At 33.8% G+C, this 16,397-nt stretch overlaps 3 protein-coding genes across 3 annotated transcripts; 1 reads left to right on the forward strand and 2 right to left on the reverse strand.

The window, feature by feature from the left end:
* The first annotated feature begins 5,084 nt into the window (after nucleotides 1-5,084).
* On the forward strand, nucleotides 5,085-6,647 carry LOC17876671 (zinc finger protein CONSTANS-LIKE 5). The gene is made up of 2 exons (XM_006280627.2): nucleotides 5,085-5,926; nucleotides 6,023-6,647. Exons 1-2 carry the CDS (start codon nucleotides 5,198-5,200, stop codon nucleotides 6,377-6,379), a joined length of 1,086 nt encoding a protein of 361 aa, XP_006280689.1. The 5' UTR covers nucleotides 5,085-5,197; the 3' UTR covers nucleotides 6,380-6,647.
* A 2,969-nt stretch (nucleotides 6,648-9,616) lies between these two features.
* Nucleotides 9,617-12,459, reverse strand: LOC17875451 (probable receptor-like serine/threonine-protein kinase At5g57670). Its single transcript, XM_006281411.2, has 9 exons — nucleotides 12,266-12,459; nucleotides 12,047-12,165; nucleotides 11,763-11,881; nucleotides 11,549-11,670; nucleotides 11,130-11,435; nucleotides 10,739-10,993; nucleotides 10,270-10,643; nucleotides 9,979-10,128; nucleotides 9,617-9,863 (listed from the first exon to the last, which is right to left on the reverse strand). The coding sequence occupies exons 1-9, from the start codon at nucleotides 12,408-12,410 to the stop codon at nucleotides 9,711-9,713; spliced, it is 1,743 nt and encodes a 580-aa protein (XP_006281473.1). The 5' UTR covers nucleotides 12,411-12,459; the 3' UTR covers nucleotides 9,617-9,710.
* Nucleotides 12,460-15,053: 2,594 nt separating this feature from the next.
* LOC17876535 (protein GLUTAMINE DUMPER 3) lies at nucleotides 15,054-15,992 on the reverse strand. The gene has a single exon (XM_006281846.2). The coding sequence runs from the start codon at nucleotides 15,885-15,887 to the stop codon at nucleotides 15,447-15,449; it is 441 nt and encodes a 146-aa protein (XP_006281908.1). The 5' UTR covers nucleotides 15,888-15,992; the 3' UTR covers nucleotides 15,054-15,446.
* Nucleotides 15,993-16,397: the final 405 nt, after the last annotated feature.

The raw sequence follows: 16,397 nt of genomic DNA on the forward strand, positions 1-16,397 counted from the left end.
TATGAAAAAATTAAGGTCGGCAAAAAGTAGTAAGTCTTTTTCTTTTGTCTAAATGCGGACGAAAGTGGAAAGTCTCGTGAAATCTCACATTATTATGATAAATTATTGTATAGATAACATTTATATATTCAGATATTAGCTTTTTCTATGTTGTCATTTATGTAACTGTTTTTAGATTAATACGTTAGCTTAATCGTATAACAGTTGAATGGTGTTAAAAGTAGAAATGAAATACATATGAACTCTGTTTCAAAAAAAAAAAATAATACATATGAACTGGATTAACGATAAATAACATAGTTTTAAAATATTTAAACCCTAATTATCAAAAATTAATAATTTCTCAAAAAACGTGAATACAAATACAACTGATAAAATTGTTTTCTTTTTGTTGGTTTAAAAGATATGAACTGATAAATGTTTTGAATGACAAAAACTAATAAAATCTCGTTATAAAACGTAAAATAAATATATATGTGGTTTGTATATCATTTCATCTCATGTAGACATGTAGTATAAATACAATCATAGTAGTGGAATTTGCATAGCGATCTCCATTTTCTAGAAAACAATACGTATTTTATATAAAACTACATTCTATAATTTAACTGAAAAATATTATGATAATTCAATTATGGTTGTTAGAATTCGTATATATATATATATATACGACATGTTATGGAAATATATATATATATATATATATTTTTTTTGGACAAAAGAAATATAGATTGTTAAGAAACGAAATGAATGTTATTTATAGGTTTCACCTAAATAACAATGAAGATGATATTTACGTTCTGTCATTTTCAGCAGCGTTCACATACTCTCACCTAACACATCATCTAATACAACTTGATGAATCTTTTTTTTTTTTTTTTTTTGTCATGTGACTAAAATATTTATATACGTTTTGACGGCAAAAGCAAAGCTCTCGGCTAATTTTCCTTTTACTCTCATTATATATTAATTTACTTTGTGTTGTTATAATGACTCAAAACAACATTAATTAATACAAACCCTTGAACTACAAAAGTACAAAATGAATCGTCCAGAATGATTTTTGAGCACTGAGTATACGTCAAAACCATACTATAGTTAACCTAAAATCAACCATTCTATAGACTAAAGAAATGTGAGTTTACTACTTTAAAAACTCACATTTCATTTGGTCCATGATCTATCTATTTATATATTGTCAATATTTTATCGTTGACGGCAATACGATGATGGAGCCATGGAGGTCGACAGAATATAATAAGAGTTAAAAGAAAAAAGAATAGTTGAAAATGAATACATTACTGGACCAATTTATCATTTTTATGACTAATACTAATAGACTAATACCACGACCTACCACGTATCGCACGTGTTACTCAAAATCAGCAGATGCTTACACGTATCGGATTATTTGCTAGACTGTCACAAGATCAGATCATTCACTTTCCTTTAAGCGAAAGTATTGCCTTTTTAAAAAGATTGAATTTTACAAAATTATTGCTTCGCTTCGCTCAATCTCATTATAGCAAGTTTAGCAATTGAATCGTGATGTGAATGATTAGGTCAATGTTCAATGTACAGTGTCTGGCTGTCGTGACTAAACAATAGAAGTGAAAATTAACTAGTTTTGTTACCGTTAATTTAAAATATAATTAGATGATGATCATTGATCCATGTTGTTATACACCGATGCATGGATGCTTTTGAAAATTTTGTATTATTTGCCTTATTTGTTTATGGATAATTTATAAGTACTTATATTTTTGGAGATGAAATTTTAAAACACATCATTATTTTGTTTTAATGTATTATTTTATTTTTTACTCTAAAATATAAATATTATAAAAATAGAGTAAAGAATAAAATTATTCTAAATATAAAAATAACTTTATAATTTACTCTATTTTAGAATAAAAAATATATATATATATATATAGTAGAATTGGAACAAATGTTATTATTATTATTATTATTTGGTTAAATGGAACAAATGTTATTTTAAAATAAATTTTTTACTCTAAAATACAGTGGAATTAAAGATACTCTTAACTTTGAACGTTGTTGTTTTCAGCTATAGTTAATCATAGAATAATCAATCCACGATTTTATAGAACTCGCTTTTACTTTTCTTTATAATAATTGAGCTTGTGGACCGATCAAGGATAAAATTTATTTCGGCCGGACCACGCTGCGTACAGTCAAAAGTTAGAAACTAGTAACAAATCATTCATAGCAAAATGGGCTTAAAATAAAGAAAGATTGAAAAGGACCTCTCTATATATATATACGTTGTTCGATCGTCAATCCATTTTGGCAGTTCACATTCTCATATCACGTGGCATGCCCATCCTACTGTCTTGTACCTTGAAACTTATAAACTGTCTAAGACTTGCATACTAATTAATCATCCTAGAGAAACAGCGTATGCAGCACCATTATTCGAATATATGAATTCATCAATTGATGTATTAAAAAAATAACAAGTTTAGATCGATCCAAAGAAACACTTTTGCTGTGTTAAACTTATGTTTATCACTTAAAGCATACATATTTTGTTCATTATGTAAATCTCCGTTACGGCGTTACATACAATATTGAATATGTTTGGGCAAGAACTATTTATTAGTATAACATTGCAGCCTACACTACTTTAAACATCAGAAGATTACGGAATTTTATAGTCGTAAAACATCAACTCGACGGTTTATTGAAACAGACAATATGTAGAAGTGAACGTGAAAAGCACGTAAGAGAACGTTGATCAATGAGTATAGTTATATATATTATATATGTTCGACGCAAAGCATGACGTTTTCTGCATGAGCTGCCACGCAAGGTGACGTTGTTTTGAATCAATGGTTCTGATGCCAATACGCGGTTCGGTTTTCTAAATCACGTACTACTGCGTAATTATATAGTCATGTAATAACTAACACTCGATTAGGGCTAGTAGTCATCTAACTTTAAAATTTTTATGGTCCGATTAATAATTAAATAATGGAAAGTGGATAAAATAATACAGTCAATTTATTCCACTAGTAAGATTGGTCTATAAAAATCTTGAGATGGGGTCAAACAGAGTAATGTACAGTGCATGTAGTGCCCAAAACAGCAAACCTTTTTTCTGCGTGGATCTCATGTCGGAACGGAAGATATGTTATAAATATAAATATCATTGGCTGAATATAGATAAAATTCTCACATATACATTATGTTTATTTGTTGTAGATACAATGTTAAGCAAAAAAAAAAAAAATGTTACGTTTAAGCGTACGTAGTATACTATCTCTCTCGTCCGGGAGCTCCAGATCGAGGAGCCTTGTTAATTCGGAGATAGATAAGGATCTTGATCGTATGATCACTTACCCCTTTTTTGACTCTCTCAAAGTATCAACTGTTGCGTTTACTTTCATCTCCCTTTTGTAATCAGACCTTAGAGATCCTATAAATTTTGGAATATGTTTACCAGTTAAATTTTAAACAAACAAGAGAGAGCTACAAATCAAACATTATATAAAAGGAAATTATTGTAAAAGGACATTATTATTTTTAAACCAAACAAAAAAAAAAAGAAAATTATTTATTTAGATTTTCAGTATCTATTCTTTTCGGGAGATAAGAAAAATATACATTAGAAATTTAGATGTGTCTTGAGACTTGAATCTCGAACACGTTTGGTTGAACGTAACTAAAACACACTAAGAAAATAATGTGACTTGCTTAATTAATATATTACCGAATGGTCTATCGTTACTAAAACCGTAAAATGAAATCTTAAGCGTGGGATTTCTCGAAGTCAAAGTTTCTGAAAATAGAAAGAAAAATCAAATTTGCTTACATGCCGAACTATATAGATAAAGATTGCTTAATCATGCCGACCATCCCCTGTCCTTTTTTTCTCCAATATTATTTTAAAACTCTGTGAATATCCTTCACGTCAAAGGGCCCCAATTCAGAGAATACGATAAAACTAATAAGTCTACAACTACGGAATTATATAATTCTAAGAAGATAAGTGTTCATTCATATTGGCTGGGAAAACAGCAAAAAAAAGTATTACATATTATTACTGACAAAAAAATATAGAGATCATATATGAATATATTTATCATTCGGGAAAAATATATACCAAAAAAATGTAATGGTCATTAGTAACTATTAGTACTTATATGAGTACAACATTGAGCTCATCAAAATTAAGGTGAAGATAACCAATGCTACAAGTCTGTAAATTACGTATAAAATATTTGTTTATTTCTGATAAATTACTTAAATTGTTAATTGTCAAAATCATTAACATATGTGTAACATGTAACTTTGTATAAACCTGGTTAAGTTTATTTATTTTTCTTAAGTTTTAATAACTTGAATAATTAATACTATCTTTTGTATAAAATGTATCTAGAATTGATTGACGTACTGTTTGCTTGTTGAAACGATAATCACCGATCAACTTAAGGTTTGAGGTAAAATCTTAGCTTATTTTATTTCATAGTATTCGTATCCTCCAATTTATATGCACAAAAATTATAAAAAAGATAAGAACTATAAGCAAAGCCTAATATTTATTAGTTTGGTGAGAGAAGGTTTTGAGTCATCGTTACAAATTTCGAAATCTTGTTTTGAAACAAGCTAGTATCGGTCCAAATACGAAATTCTGTGTCGAACACATATAGGTTATTATTTTTTCTATATTAACATAAAGATAATAATCCGTATAAGAAAACAGATAAATTTCATACAAATTTTTGGGGTTAACTCAATGAAAAATGTTTTTAAAATAAAGATTCCCCGACATAAAAATACATAAATTACGATTCTCAGCCTAATTAATTATACATATTATTAGCTGGTTTCTTGTCAGCCTAATTTTATTTCATACGAAACATATATCTCCATCACCAAGGAAGAAATAATAATAATAATATAACAAATTATCAATATTAATTAAAATAAATAAACCCATACCGTAACTCGATTTTATTATGTGGATGTAATGTCTCCACGTGGCAGATAATAATTCGATAAACATAGTGAGCCTTCTCTGTCCGACTGGGCATGACAGATCATCTTAAGCAAATCAAATACCCAACTCTCACACATTCTCACACTTTAGTTTTCCCCAAATAAACCAAACTTCAAAGAGAGAGAGAGAGACAGAGAGAAAGTTTTGTGAATTCAACCAAAGAGTTAGTTAATGGGATTCGGCTTAGAGAGCATCAAGTCAATCTCCGGCGGGTGGGGCGCGGCGGCGCGTTCCTGTGACGCTTGTAAGTCAGTTACCGCCGCCGTGTTCTGCCGTGTTGACTCTGCTTTCTTATGCATAACATGCGACACAAGGATCCACTCCTTCACCCGCCACGAGCGCGTGTGGGTTTGTGAAGTCTGTGAACAAGCTCCCGCCGCCGTCACTTGCAAAGCCGACGCCGCCGCTCTCTGCGTCACCTGTGATTCCGATATCCACTCAGCTAACCCGCTCGCTAGCCGTCACGAGCGTGTCCCTGTCGAGTCTTTCTTCGACTCAGCCGAAACCGCCGTCGCTAAAATCTCTGCTTCCTCCACTTTTGGTATCCTCGGCTCATCAGCCACCGTGGACTTAACCGCTGTTCCGGTCATGGCTGATGATCTCGGTTTATGTCCGTGGCTGCTTCCTAACGACTTCAACGAACCGGCTAAGATCGAAATCGGAACTGAGAACATGAAAAGTTCCGACTTTATGTTTTCCGATTTCGACCGTCTCATTGATTTCGAGTTCCCGAACTCGTTGAGTCATCATCATCAACCGTCCGGGGGAGATAGTCTTGTTCCTGTTCAGACCAAAACAGAGCCGCTTCCGTTAACTAACAATGATCATTGCTTCGATATAGATTTCTGCAGATCAAAGCTCTCTGCTTTCACTTACTCAACTCAATCATTGAGCCATAGTGTAATCTCACCATCCTTCAAAAATCCAAACTTTAAATCTTTAAATTTGTTTAAACTCGATAAAAGTTTTGACTTTTAAGTTCTGTTTATTTCTCAGGTTTCGACTTCGTCACTCGAATACGGTGTAGTCCCTGACGGAAACACCAACAACTGTGTTCCTGAGATCCCGATTCCGTTTAACCGGAGCGGGATCACTAGCTCGACGGCGGCGACTACTGGTGGTGATCAAACGAACTCTATGGATAGGGAAGCTAGGGTTTTGAGGTACAGAGAGAAGAGAAAGAACAGGAAATTCGAGAAGACGATTCGTTACGCTTCGAGGAAAGCTTATGCAGAGTCACGGCCAAGGATCAAAGGCCGATTCGCGAAAAGAACTGAGACGGAAAACGACGACGTTTTCCTAAGTCATGTTTATGCTTCAGCCGCCCAGTACGGTGTCGTACCAACGTTCTGATCCAAGTCTACGGTGGAATCAAACGAATCAACCTGAAAAACTCCCATCTTCCACCGTTTGATCACCCTGGGTGTATAATAAGTATAGTGAGTCTTACCGTAGACAAGCAATCTTATCTCCTCTTTACCCGTTTACCTTTTTTACGCGCTATCTCACTGCCACTTTAAGGCTGTAACTTTTTTTTTTCTTTCTATATATATAATGTATGCTTATTTTTTCTTCAAAAAATCATATAATTTGGTAATTATAATTTCTAATGGCTGATGTTGTCTTGTCGCTAATTTTGTTGAAAGAGATTAGGTTGAGTTTGGCTTGTTAATCGTTTACGTGGCATACAAATTATAAAGAAACAAATAAAATATGAAATTTAAAAATCGAGTATTATGGGAGATTATATATTAGGTCACACTACAACTTGTACAAGTGTTTTTGATTATCTAATAGATGTATTTTTGTGTCCCATGCACGAGAAGCAACTTGTAGTATTACTGAAAAAGTTTTTAGATTCGTGAAGACAGTTTATGATCGATCCAAAATATCTGGAACTTTCGGACAGTAAGTAAAAACACAGTTGCTTTTTACGAAAATCGATCGCAGCAAAAGAAGCAATAAATGGTTTTTGTCCGAGACTTCATAAAACTTTGCCTTTTGGGTTTCTGTAGAGCCAATCTTTTTTATCTTCGATCTCTCTCACCTTTCTACAAAGAAGAACGTGATTATTTAGTGTCAGATAAAGTCAAAGTCAGTTTGAACTGTGATATCTTGTCGTTTTTGATCGGTGGTTTTTTCATGGTATCATTATCTCGTATTATCCCATCATTATGAAATATTGATTCTAATAATTATGCCTATTGCCCATTTAGACAATCTCGGACCTAAGTTTAAGCTTCATTAATGTATGGAGGCTAAAGATAGATAGTATTTTCTTTTCATCAAAGATGCTTACATAATTACATTGATCTACCAATAATTATAAATCCAATATCATAGTACGAAAATTTGAACCTTATATTATCACTTTATATTTTAAGAGTACATATTGCTATCAACCACTAACTAGTATATACATACACCTTGGTTGTTAGGTAATTGACACGGATAAAATACGTACATCAGTACAAGTTTGTGGTTAATTCTTTTGTTGAAGTCATCTACTTGTAAGTTTACCTTAGGTTACATTGTTGTTTCTTTTGCAACCTGTTAACTAGTCTAAGACATGTATGCGTATTATATGATCAAGTATGTTAACAAAAATATCAGTTTGCAACGTATATACATAATTCTTCTAAACTCATGCACTCTCTTTGAATTCCATACGAGCTCTTTAATATTGTAAGGACCTAGCTACTTTCTTATGAAATGTATATAAAGTATTTATAAATGAAACCCATGATCAATACCTTGGGATTGCGATGTAGTTGAGTGAGACTTCTGCCGTCCAAGTGGGTTTAGAGACCTTGATGCATGCAAGGGGCAGTTTAGGCACGATATTTTGTTTGGAGGCAAACAGAGCAAGCTTGAGATTTGCAAATAGTGGCTACGAGTGCTTTGGGGCCACATAATATACAATCATAATAACGTTAATAATAGCGCATTAAAGCAAAGTTTTGACAATACATAGAACTAAAGTTTGATTTACTAAACAAAGGAAAAAAAAAACAAAGAATTAAAAGTTTGATGTTGAGTGTCACGAATAAATTGGTTTAGTGTGGTGGATTTCCCCCAATTAACATCGGATTAAGCTCGTTTGGTAAATTCCACCAAACTCATTGTCTATTATGAATTAATCATATGATTAATAGTCTCTTTTTATTTCCTAATTATATTTTATGAACGTATTTCCAAGTTTGCATGATAACGCGTATAACCCGTGTGTGAATGTAAATATTCCATTGGACTTATATACTGAAATCGAGACAAGTGAGAAAGAACACCGCATGCATGACTATTACACAAGGGGTGACATGACATTTACAGACATGACATTTACATAACAAAACACGTAGTATATTTCATAATCTTTTTAAGAACATAACAAAACCTTGGATATGAACTTGTAATGGTGTGACCAATTTTATTTTTGGTAATGGTGATTAGTGACACAAAACTCGACTATATGGCAAAATATGCTTATAGTACTACTTTATAGTCATGACTCGTGAGGTTTTGGAAACCTTTTTTTTGTTTGTCAAACCAAGCAATCTTAAAACCGTGTACACACTCCCACAAAAAGAGGTAACAAAGATGCACAGTGTCACATTAAAAGGGGAAAAGAACTTGTTAACAGTTGAACCAATAAATAGGGAAAGAAAGAAAGAAGAAGAGATTATTTATTGGCTCCATGAAAGAGGGACCTGCGTGGCCCAAAGTGGGTCCGACAGAGACTGGGTCGAACAGGAGACAAGTGGAGGGTCCGACCACACCCTAACCACGTGCATCGCCGGCCCAAATGGCTGTTCTCTTCTCGTGGTCCACTTCTGCACCCTTAATCCCTATCCTAACAGTTCCTGCCACCTTCCACTAGATTTATCATATAGTACTGCATAACAAAACAATAATACTAACATATTGAACATCATGGCTCAATTGTTTTTACATTGTCTAGCTGAATATTTGTTTTGATGCTGTTTACTTTAGTTTTTGCTAAGTGAAGTTGTTTAGCTTCAAGCCTTTCAACGCTAAAAGATTTGTATTAATCTCAGTTTTGATCTATGGATATTTCCTTTATTTGTTATGTGATTACGAAATTTCCCAAGACAAAACTGTCACCATTTAGATCCCATACTATTGCTTTCTTCACTTTTTATTGGATTATATGCTATTACAAATTCCACACTAAAAAAAAAAAGAAAAACTGTCACCATTTAGATCCATACTATTGCTTTCTTTTCTTATATTGAATTAAAGTTCTACTGCTTTTTTTTTTTTCTTTCTTTCTTTCTATGGATTAACGATTACGACAAATTCATGCATCTTATTCGATACACACACATATATAACATATGCGATACAACGATATATATTTTGTAACTTAATCTAGAAGAAAGATGTTGAGGTTCGTTTTGGCTAACTCTGTTGATTGAGTTTACCAAGTACTCTTAATTTGGAACCGTTACTCTACGAGAAATAGTATATGCTTTAGTTTTGTCTCGTATACAGATTATGTACTTTGTATCTTTAAACGGATAACAGAGTAAAACGGTCTTTAATTTGGTTAAACTATGATATAAAGTAACTTATTTCTATTAGTTGTGAGTTTGATACATAATGGATGAAACGTTAAAGATCTCATAAGATACAAAAGAATGAAATTAGATATAAACAAAAAAAATCAAAAGGAAGAGTCCAAAGGAACATCATCTCCGAAAATCATAGAATACTCATCCCATTCATCGTTATCATCATCGTCATTAGTCATATCCTTAGGCATACTCCAGCTCTTTGCAATGTCAGCCTCGTTCCCATTCGTTAGCAACTCCAATACCTTAATTAGTTACAAAAAGCAAAATTTCACAAAATCAAATACTCCACTTGAATTCGGTAATTAGACATCATGGTTCTAATTCTTAAGATTGTTATCGCATATGTAACCAAATAACCTGAGTCATGGTTGGTCGTAATATCGGCGATTGTTGAACACAATGCGAAGCTGTAAGGACAAGCCTGTTCATTTGCTGATCATCGTACTTATCTTGTAATTTTGGATCAACCAAGTCTCTTGTGTTACCTGACTCCATCGCTGGTTTCGCCTGTTCATTAACGATCAATGTTAGGAATGATATATATAGAATTTAAAGTAACGTATATAACAAATACGAGCGAACCTACTAGATGGCTTTCGTGTCTAAAAAGACATACAATTAGGTCTGACTATTCTAGAATTTATATACCCATAAGAGAATGTGTGTTTGAGAGGGATGAACCGGTCTTCGTCCGGTTATGATCTCTAGAAGGAGAATACCAAACGCGTAGATGTCGGTTTTCTCGTCTACGGTTCCTTGCATTAAGGACTCTGGTGCTAGATAACCGAACGTTCCTTCAACCGGTACAACCGCATGGTGAGTCCATTTGTTAGGCAACCATCTCGCCAATCCAAAATCAGTAATCTGCGGTTCGTAGTCAGGTCCAAGTAAGACATTGGACGATTTGATATCACGGTGAATGATCCGGTGGCTGCAGCGTTTGTGAAGATAATGAAGCCCTCGTGCTACTCCAACCGCGATTTTGTACCGTATAGGCCAATCTAGCGATCCGTGTTCCTTCTCTGTTTTGAATTATTGGCAGCATAAATTGCAAAATCAGTCCACAGTTGAAAGTACTAAAGAGTGTTTTGAGAAAGTAATCTGAAAGTTAGTTTACCGTGCAATGCAGAGTACAGGGTTCCATTCTCGGAGAACCTGAAGACAAGATAGAGACCTCTCTCAACACAACAGCCTAAGAGCAGAGCAGTGTTGGGATGAGATACATGACTGATGATGCCGAGTTCTGTAAGAAACTCTTTCTCCTTGTTCATGTCACCACTCTCCTTGGTTAATCTCTTCACTGCTATTCTTCTTCCGTCCCATAAATCTCCTCTGTACACTTCAGAGTACCCTCCTATGCCTACTATGTTCTCTGCAATTCAACCAAAAACTTGGATCAGATTTTTTTTTTTTATAAGAACCTTAAGTTTCAATCTTTTTGTCTCAAGTTGTTACATTTTATCCAAAGTTTTGGAATTTTGGTCTCTAATAATGTTTCAAGGTTTCACCTTGATGAAAATCATTTGTGGCTTTAGAGATCTCGTTGTAAGTGAAGCATTGCATTAAAGGTTGAGGTTTAGGGTTGGTCTTAGTCTCGCTTCCTCTCCATTTTCTCAGAGGAGAGTTCATGATAAGAGAAGATATGAATCTGTAGGGAGACATTGGCTTATGTTTTGGTTTCTCTGAAGGCGAAGTGAAAGTAGAAGAGACCATTGAACCGTTGAAACTTGAAGCATCATCGCCGGAAGAGCTAAGTGAATCTCTTGATAAAGCGTTTAGTACACTGCGTGGTGAATACTTCTCACTCTTTATGTCTAGAGAAAAAAAACATACAATATGTTACTCTTCGTTGAATCAGCTAACCAAATTTTTAATTTTAGGACCAACCTTAAATGGAATTTATTTTATCATATTAACATGATCAAACCTCGAGAAATCGCGGATTCGGAGGAACAATCTTTATGCGGTTTTCTTTGATTTCCGACTAAAACAACAGTGCAACTTGATGGAGCAAAGTCGGAGACATACCTTGTGATGTCATTCCATATCCTAAATGAAGAGAAATATTAATAACAAATCGAATTATATTCTGAACCGGATAATATTTTGTAATCTGAACCGGTGAATTTCCGGTTTATTACCTGAATTCGTGAGAGGTTGGTCGGGAAAGAACAAGATAGTGCGCAGAAATAGACTTGACTTCATCTATGAGTCCTCTTCCGATGTTTGAGCTAAACCCTACCTTGGCTTCCAAGTTCACCTATTAAGTTGGGAAACTAAATTAGAATATAACAATTTGGTTGTGAGACCAATGATTGAATGGATTCATTACGTTTTATCTCAGTTGAAGCTCTACAATTTCCGGCTAAGTTCGGTTTCAAAATAGTTATGCGTCAGTTTTTTCCAAGTAAGAAAGTAGTAATACCTGGTTGTGGCAGCAAGTGTAAGCAAACTCTCCAAGCATGGAGATAACATGAGCTTTAGCACGCCGAATCTGAGTTCTCTTCTTCTTCTTCATCGGAAACTTTCTCGGCTCTTCACCAGCTGCATTCAACAAAAAATGTATATAGTTTCCCAATTAGTCAAATGATCAAATGCCGAAGAGAAAAAAAAAACAGAGAGATTTAGGTATATAAGTTTTAACCAAGAAGATGAAGAGCAACAATGGTGTCACTCGGTTTAGCAAGAACATTGATGGCCCAAGATAGAACATTTTGGCTTTCGTCTCGGTCCAACGAGATCGCCACGAGGATCTTGTTACTACTGCCTTCTTCTGAAAGAGATATCATATGTATTTCGGTTTTGTTTTCACTCTAATAAACAAGGTCGGAAATTTTGAGAACACAATGATTTTATACAATTAAAGAAGAAGATACGTGTTTTTGTTTTGGGATGATGAGTAAGAAGAAGAAGAGAGACGTTTCGAGACTAATAAAGAGTGTGGAAAAGGGATGATCATTGCATGAGATAATCATTAGCTGTGTGTATGAGTCTTGACGAAGAAGCATAAAACCACAATACGCTCAATGGCATTATAATTAAGTTATCTTCATTTTTTTTTTGCCTAGTGTTACTCAAGAATCAAAAGATAAAGTTAATTAGAGTTAAGAGTCTTCTTTGTCAAACAAGAGTTAAATAGTTATAAATCAAAGTTTTAAGTGGTTCATACTCTGATTTAATGATCTAACTCCAGAGTCATCGATGTGTTTACCATAATTATGAGGAGTTAGTTTTTTTCTTTTCAAATTAGTCAAAATTTTTTTTATCAAAAATATATTTAGTGAAAATATTGAAAGATAAGTCAAAACATTAGAAACGTTCAACTAATTTGATATAACTTCTTAATAGTTAGAACAATCAATTAATAAGATGTTCATTTTATAATCTATTGTATGATCAGTTTGTCACCGAGTTTATGACAAAAATTATAAGTTTTTGCTCACTATTAGCAACTAAACCTAGCGATCGATAGTTCGTTGAGTATCAATAAGACATACACACACAAAAACTGTTGTATTGGAGAAACCGAATGCTAATCTAAAGCTAAGCAAAACACATGCATAAAATATTTTCATATATAAAAAAAGGGAGTTATTGGAGACAATGATGAGATTTGAAGTGAATGTGTGGTTGGGTGATTTCTGGTCTAAGCAAAGGCCACACCCAGGGACAAAAGGATGTGTTCTTGTTGTTGTTGTTGTTGTTGTTGTTGTTTCTAAGTGGTCTCATCTCATGTCCTTGATTTTGTCTTCCTCTCAAAGCCATTGTTGCTCTTTGGCCTCTCTACTTTCTCATTGTTATCTCTTATTTATCAATCATATATAAAATGATTAAATGGTAGTTTAGGATATCAATCATTTCAAACATAAGCAGCAAAAAAGAAAATATGAAAATGGAAAATTGTTTCCAAAGGGTTGGTAGAGGTGAGTGTGAGCCATGAAATGGGCTATCCAAAAGAGGGAAGATATATATTTAACTTTTTACAATGAATGAGACTTTGAGAAGACATTAAGTACACAATATTAATATTAAAAAATGTTAATAGTATAGAAAACCAAAAGTAATTAAAGGGTAATAACAGAAATGGACCAAAAGGTACTATATCAACAAACAAGACGTTGAAACATATAATTACATGTGCAATTATGCACCCAAGATTACTTGGCTTTGTTTGTCTTATACTACACAACACTAACCTCCGTACACATAACACACGTGCATTTGATATCTCAAACTCGGGGATCTTAGTTAAGCCAGCTATGAAAATTCATTTTTTTTAACGATTAAGGTTTAAAAGCCATATATGTTTAAAAGTTCTTATGTATAAAGAAAATTATATTTCTTATCATCATCATCATCACCATGATTAGCCACTGTAATTGCCTAAAATAATCCTCCCAATCTTATATCACAAGTCTTGAAGATTAGTCTTTTGAGTTTTGTTTGTTTGGCTAACGGTTCTCTATTTAAAATAAATACATATTTCAATTCTAGTTTAATCAAGTGTTGGATCAATGTTGGCCCAAAATTTGTGTGAGAGAACAAAGTGAATATAATGACTACAATGGGCTAATACTAGCCACCTAGCCTTTTTTTTTCTTGACCCAATAACCAAATAGTTACAGGATCGTTCAAAAACATTTTAACACCCTAATCAACAACACCTGGCTCAAGATGTTTCGTATCCTCCCTCGTTTCGAGCCGAATAATCGCCGACAGCTTTATTAAATAGCATAACTGATCAAACCAATCTCTGTATTGATTAAACTACGTATCTTCTTCATGCAACAACAACAAAAAAAAAAAGAGAGAGAATAATCTGACGTTATCGAAAGAAATAAGCAAAAACCTCTATTTGGCAATAATCTGACGGTTAAAACTCAATTGATCTTTCACAATTATGGTTCGTAATCCATTTTAATCAAGTGATTCGAAAATGCAGATGAATGTATATTTAAAGAAAGCAGAGCTAAGTTATTAGAAATTAGCAACCTAGCTACTAGTAGCTAGTAGTAGGGCTAGAAGATAAGATTGAAAAGGAAACACAAAAAAGAAAACCTAGTGCGGTTAAAAGTCATTTTCGAAACTATTTCAATTTACAAATTACTATGCTAATCAACATATAATTAAGGCAAATAATAGGGTCATTTGATTGAAGCTAATCAACTGCTTCACCTCGCCGCATCAATTTAATAGAGACACCTAATAGAATTTAAATCAGACATTCTTCTGCACGTGCCTTCACACGTTGCCCTTTTGGTGCTCACTTCAATTTTCTCACCTGAAGACTCTTTCATCTTCTATCTTGTTTTTGTTTTCTCTTTGGTTCTTGACACACTTATCCCATGATTAAACATGTACTGAACCTTACCATAACAGTACAATTTATTTATCATATAGTCCACTAATTTTTTTGTTGGGTGAAATTAAAATATAATCAAGAATTTTTTTTTTATTCTTAGTCACAAAAATATAATAATCACAAATCTCCCATTCATAGTCTCAGAAATTTACATTTTTTTCCCTCATCATGACCTAGAAATGGAACAAAACTGGTGAGTTATACAAACTTACAACTACAAAAACATAACCTAAAACTACGCAAAAGCTGAGATTAAAATACACAATTTTCACTTCCTAATAATCCAGTTTTATACCTTCCTAAGATGATTTAGGTCTCTCATCATGTAGAGTTCTGACCCGACCCGAGTACCCGACGCAACCGGGTCAGATGCTACAAAACAGTTCTCTTCAAGAAACTGTTTCACAGTAAGACGATCGATCCTCTGTTTTTGTCTCATCACTTCCCTCTGTTTTTGTTTTTCTCAATGTGTCGCCGCAACGTTACTTTCGTTACTTCGCCGCACCACCTGATCACTACCTTTAACGTCATCATCTACATCGTCGTCGTCGCAAGTACAAGTTTTTTCAGCGGGCGTGGCCAAGTAAGTAGGTTTGGCATCACCGGCCATAATCACCAAGAACTTTTCCGGCAAAGCTACAGGCTTCACGGCCGCCTTTTCGGGTTTGACATCTCCGGCCTCGAGATCTCTCTGGTCTTCCTCGCCGTCGAGATAACCGGAGAGACGCCAGTAAGAGCAAGCGAGGATTAAAAGAGCAAAAGCTATGAGACCGAGCATCGCAGCTAAACCACCAAAGAGATAAGGAACCGGTGAATGCCACGGTGAGTGAGGTCCTCCCATGGTGGTGGTTCTGTTCCCGTCGACGACGTTTTCTCTCGGAGGGTAATATTGTCTTCCTTCCATATTGTTTGTTAAACAAAGAGAGAGAGAGAGAGAAAAGTGTTTTATGTTTTTGTTTGTGAATAGAAAATATAAATATTTGGTGTGAGGAGGAAGATGAGTGAGGAAGGGTTTTATAGAAGAGAGTTATAGCGAATTAACGTTTGTGGATTGTGTGTGACGTATAAATTTCTCTTTTTTATTATATTTTGCGTATTGAGTTTTTTTTTAGTAATTCATTGAATATTTCCATTATTTATTTTTGTAGAGTAACTTTACAAAAAAGGCAATATGAATTCAGTTTTCGTTTATTCAATTATCATCAATGATTATTATGGAGTCGTGACGTGAATGCATAACTTATGTTATGTCTTATTTTTGCCGTTTGCTAAAGTAATTGAGATTGTGTATCCAAATGGACTAACCAATGTATATATTTTGTGAAATACAAAACAACATTAACAACTGATTTCCTATGAATTATAAAAACACATTTTAAGATAAAGTAAATAAGTCTATCTCCTCGACTCGAGC

The sequence above is a fragment of the Capsella rubella genome, unplaced genomic scaffold (assembly GCF_000375325.1).
Source record: "Capsella rubella cultivar Monte Gargano unplaced genomic scaffold, Caprub1_0 scaffold_8, whole genome shotgun sequence".
In the NCBI taxonomy this organism is placed as follows: Eukaryota; Viridiplantae; Streptophyta; class Magnoliopsida; order Brassicales; family Brassicaceae; genus Capsella; species Capsella rubella.

Excerpts from the sequence above, each read along its gene's own strand:
- LOC17876671 (XM_006280627.2), top strand. The coding sequence starts at position 5,198 with ATGGGATTCGGCTTAGAGAGCATCAAGTCAATCTCCGGCGGGTGGGGC. Across the intron at positions 5,927-6,022 it reads CTCAATCATTGAGCCATAGT|GTTTCGACTTCGTCACTCGA; the intron begins GTAATCTCACCA and ends TTTATTTCTCAG.
- LOC17875451 (XM_006281411.2), bottom strand. The coding sequence starts at position 12,410 with ATGATATCTCTTTCAGAAGAAGGCAGTAGTAACAAGATCCTCGTGGCG. Across the intron at positions 11,882-12,046 it reads ACACTTGCTGCCACAACCAG|GTGAACTTGGAAGCCAAGGT; the intron begins GTATTACTACTT and ends CCAACTTAATAG. Across the intron at positions 9,864-9,978 it reads TACGACCAACCATGACTCAG|GTATTGGAGTTGCTAACGAA; the intron begins GTTATTTGGTTA and ends TAACTAATTAAG.
- LOC17876535 (XM_006281846.2), bottom strand. The coding sequence starts at position 15,887 with ATGGAAGGAAGACAATATTACCCTCCGAGAGAAAACGTCGTCGACGGG.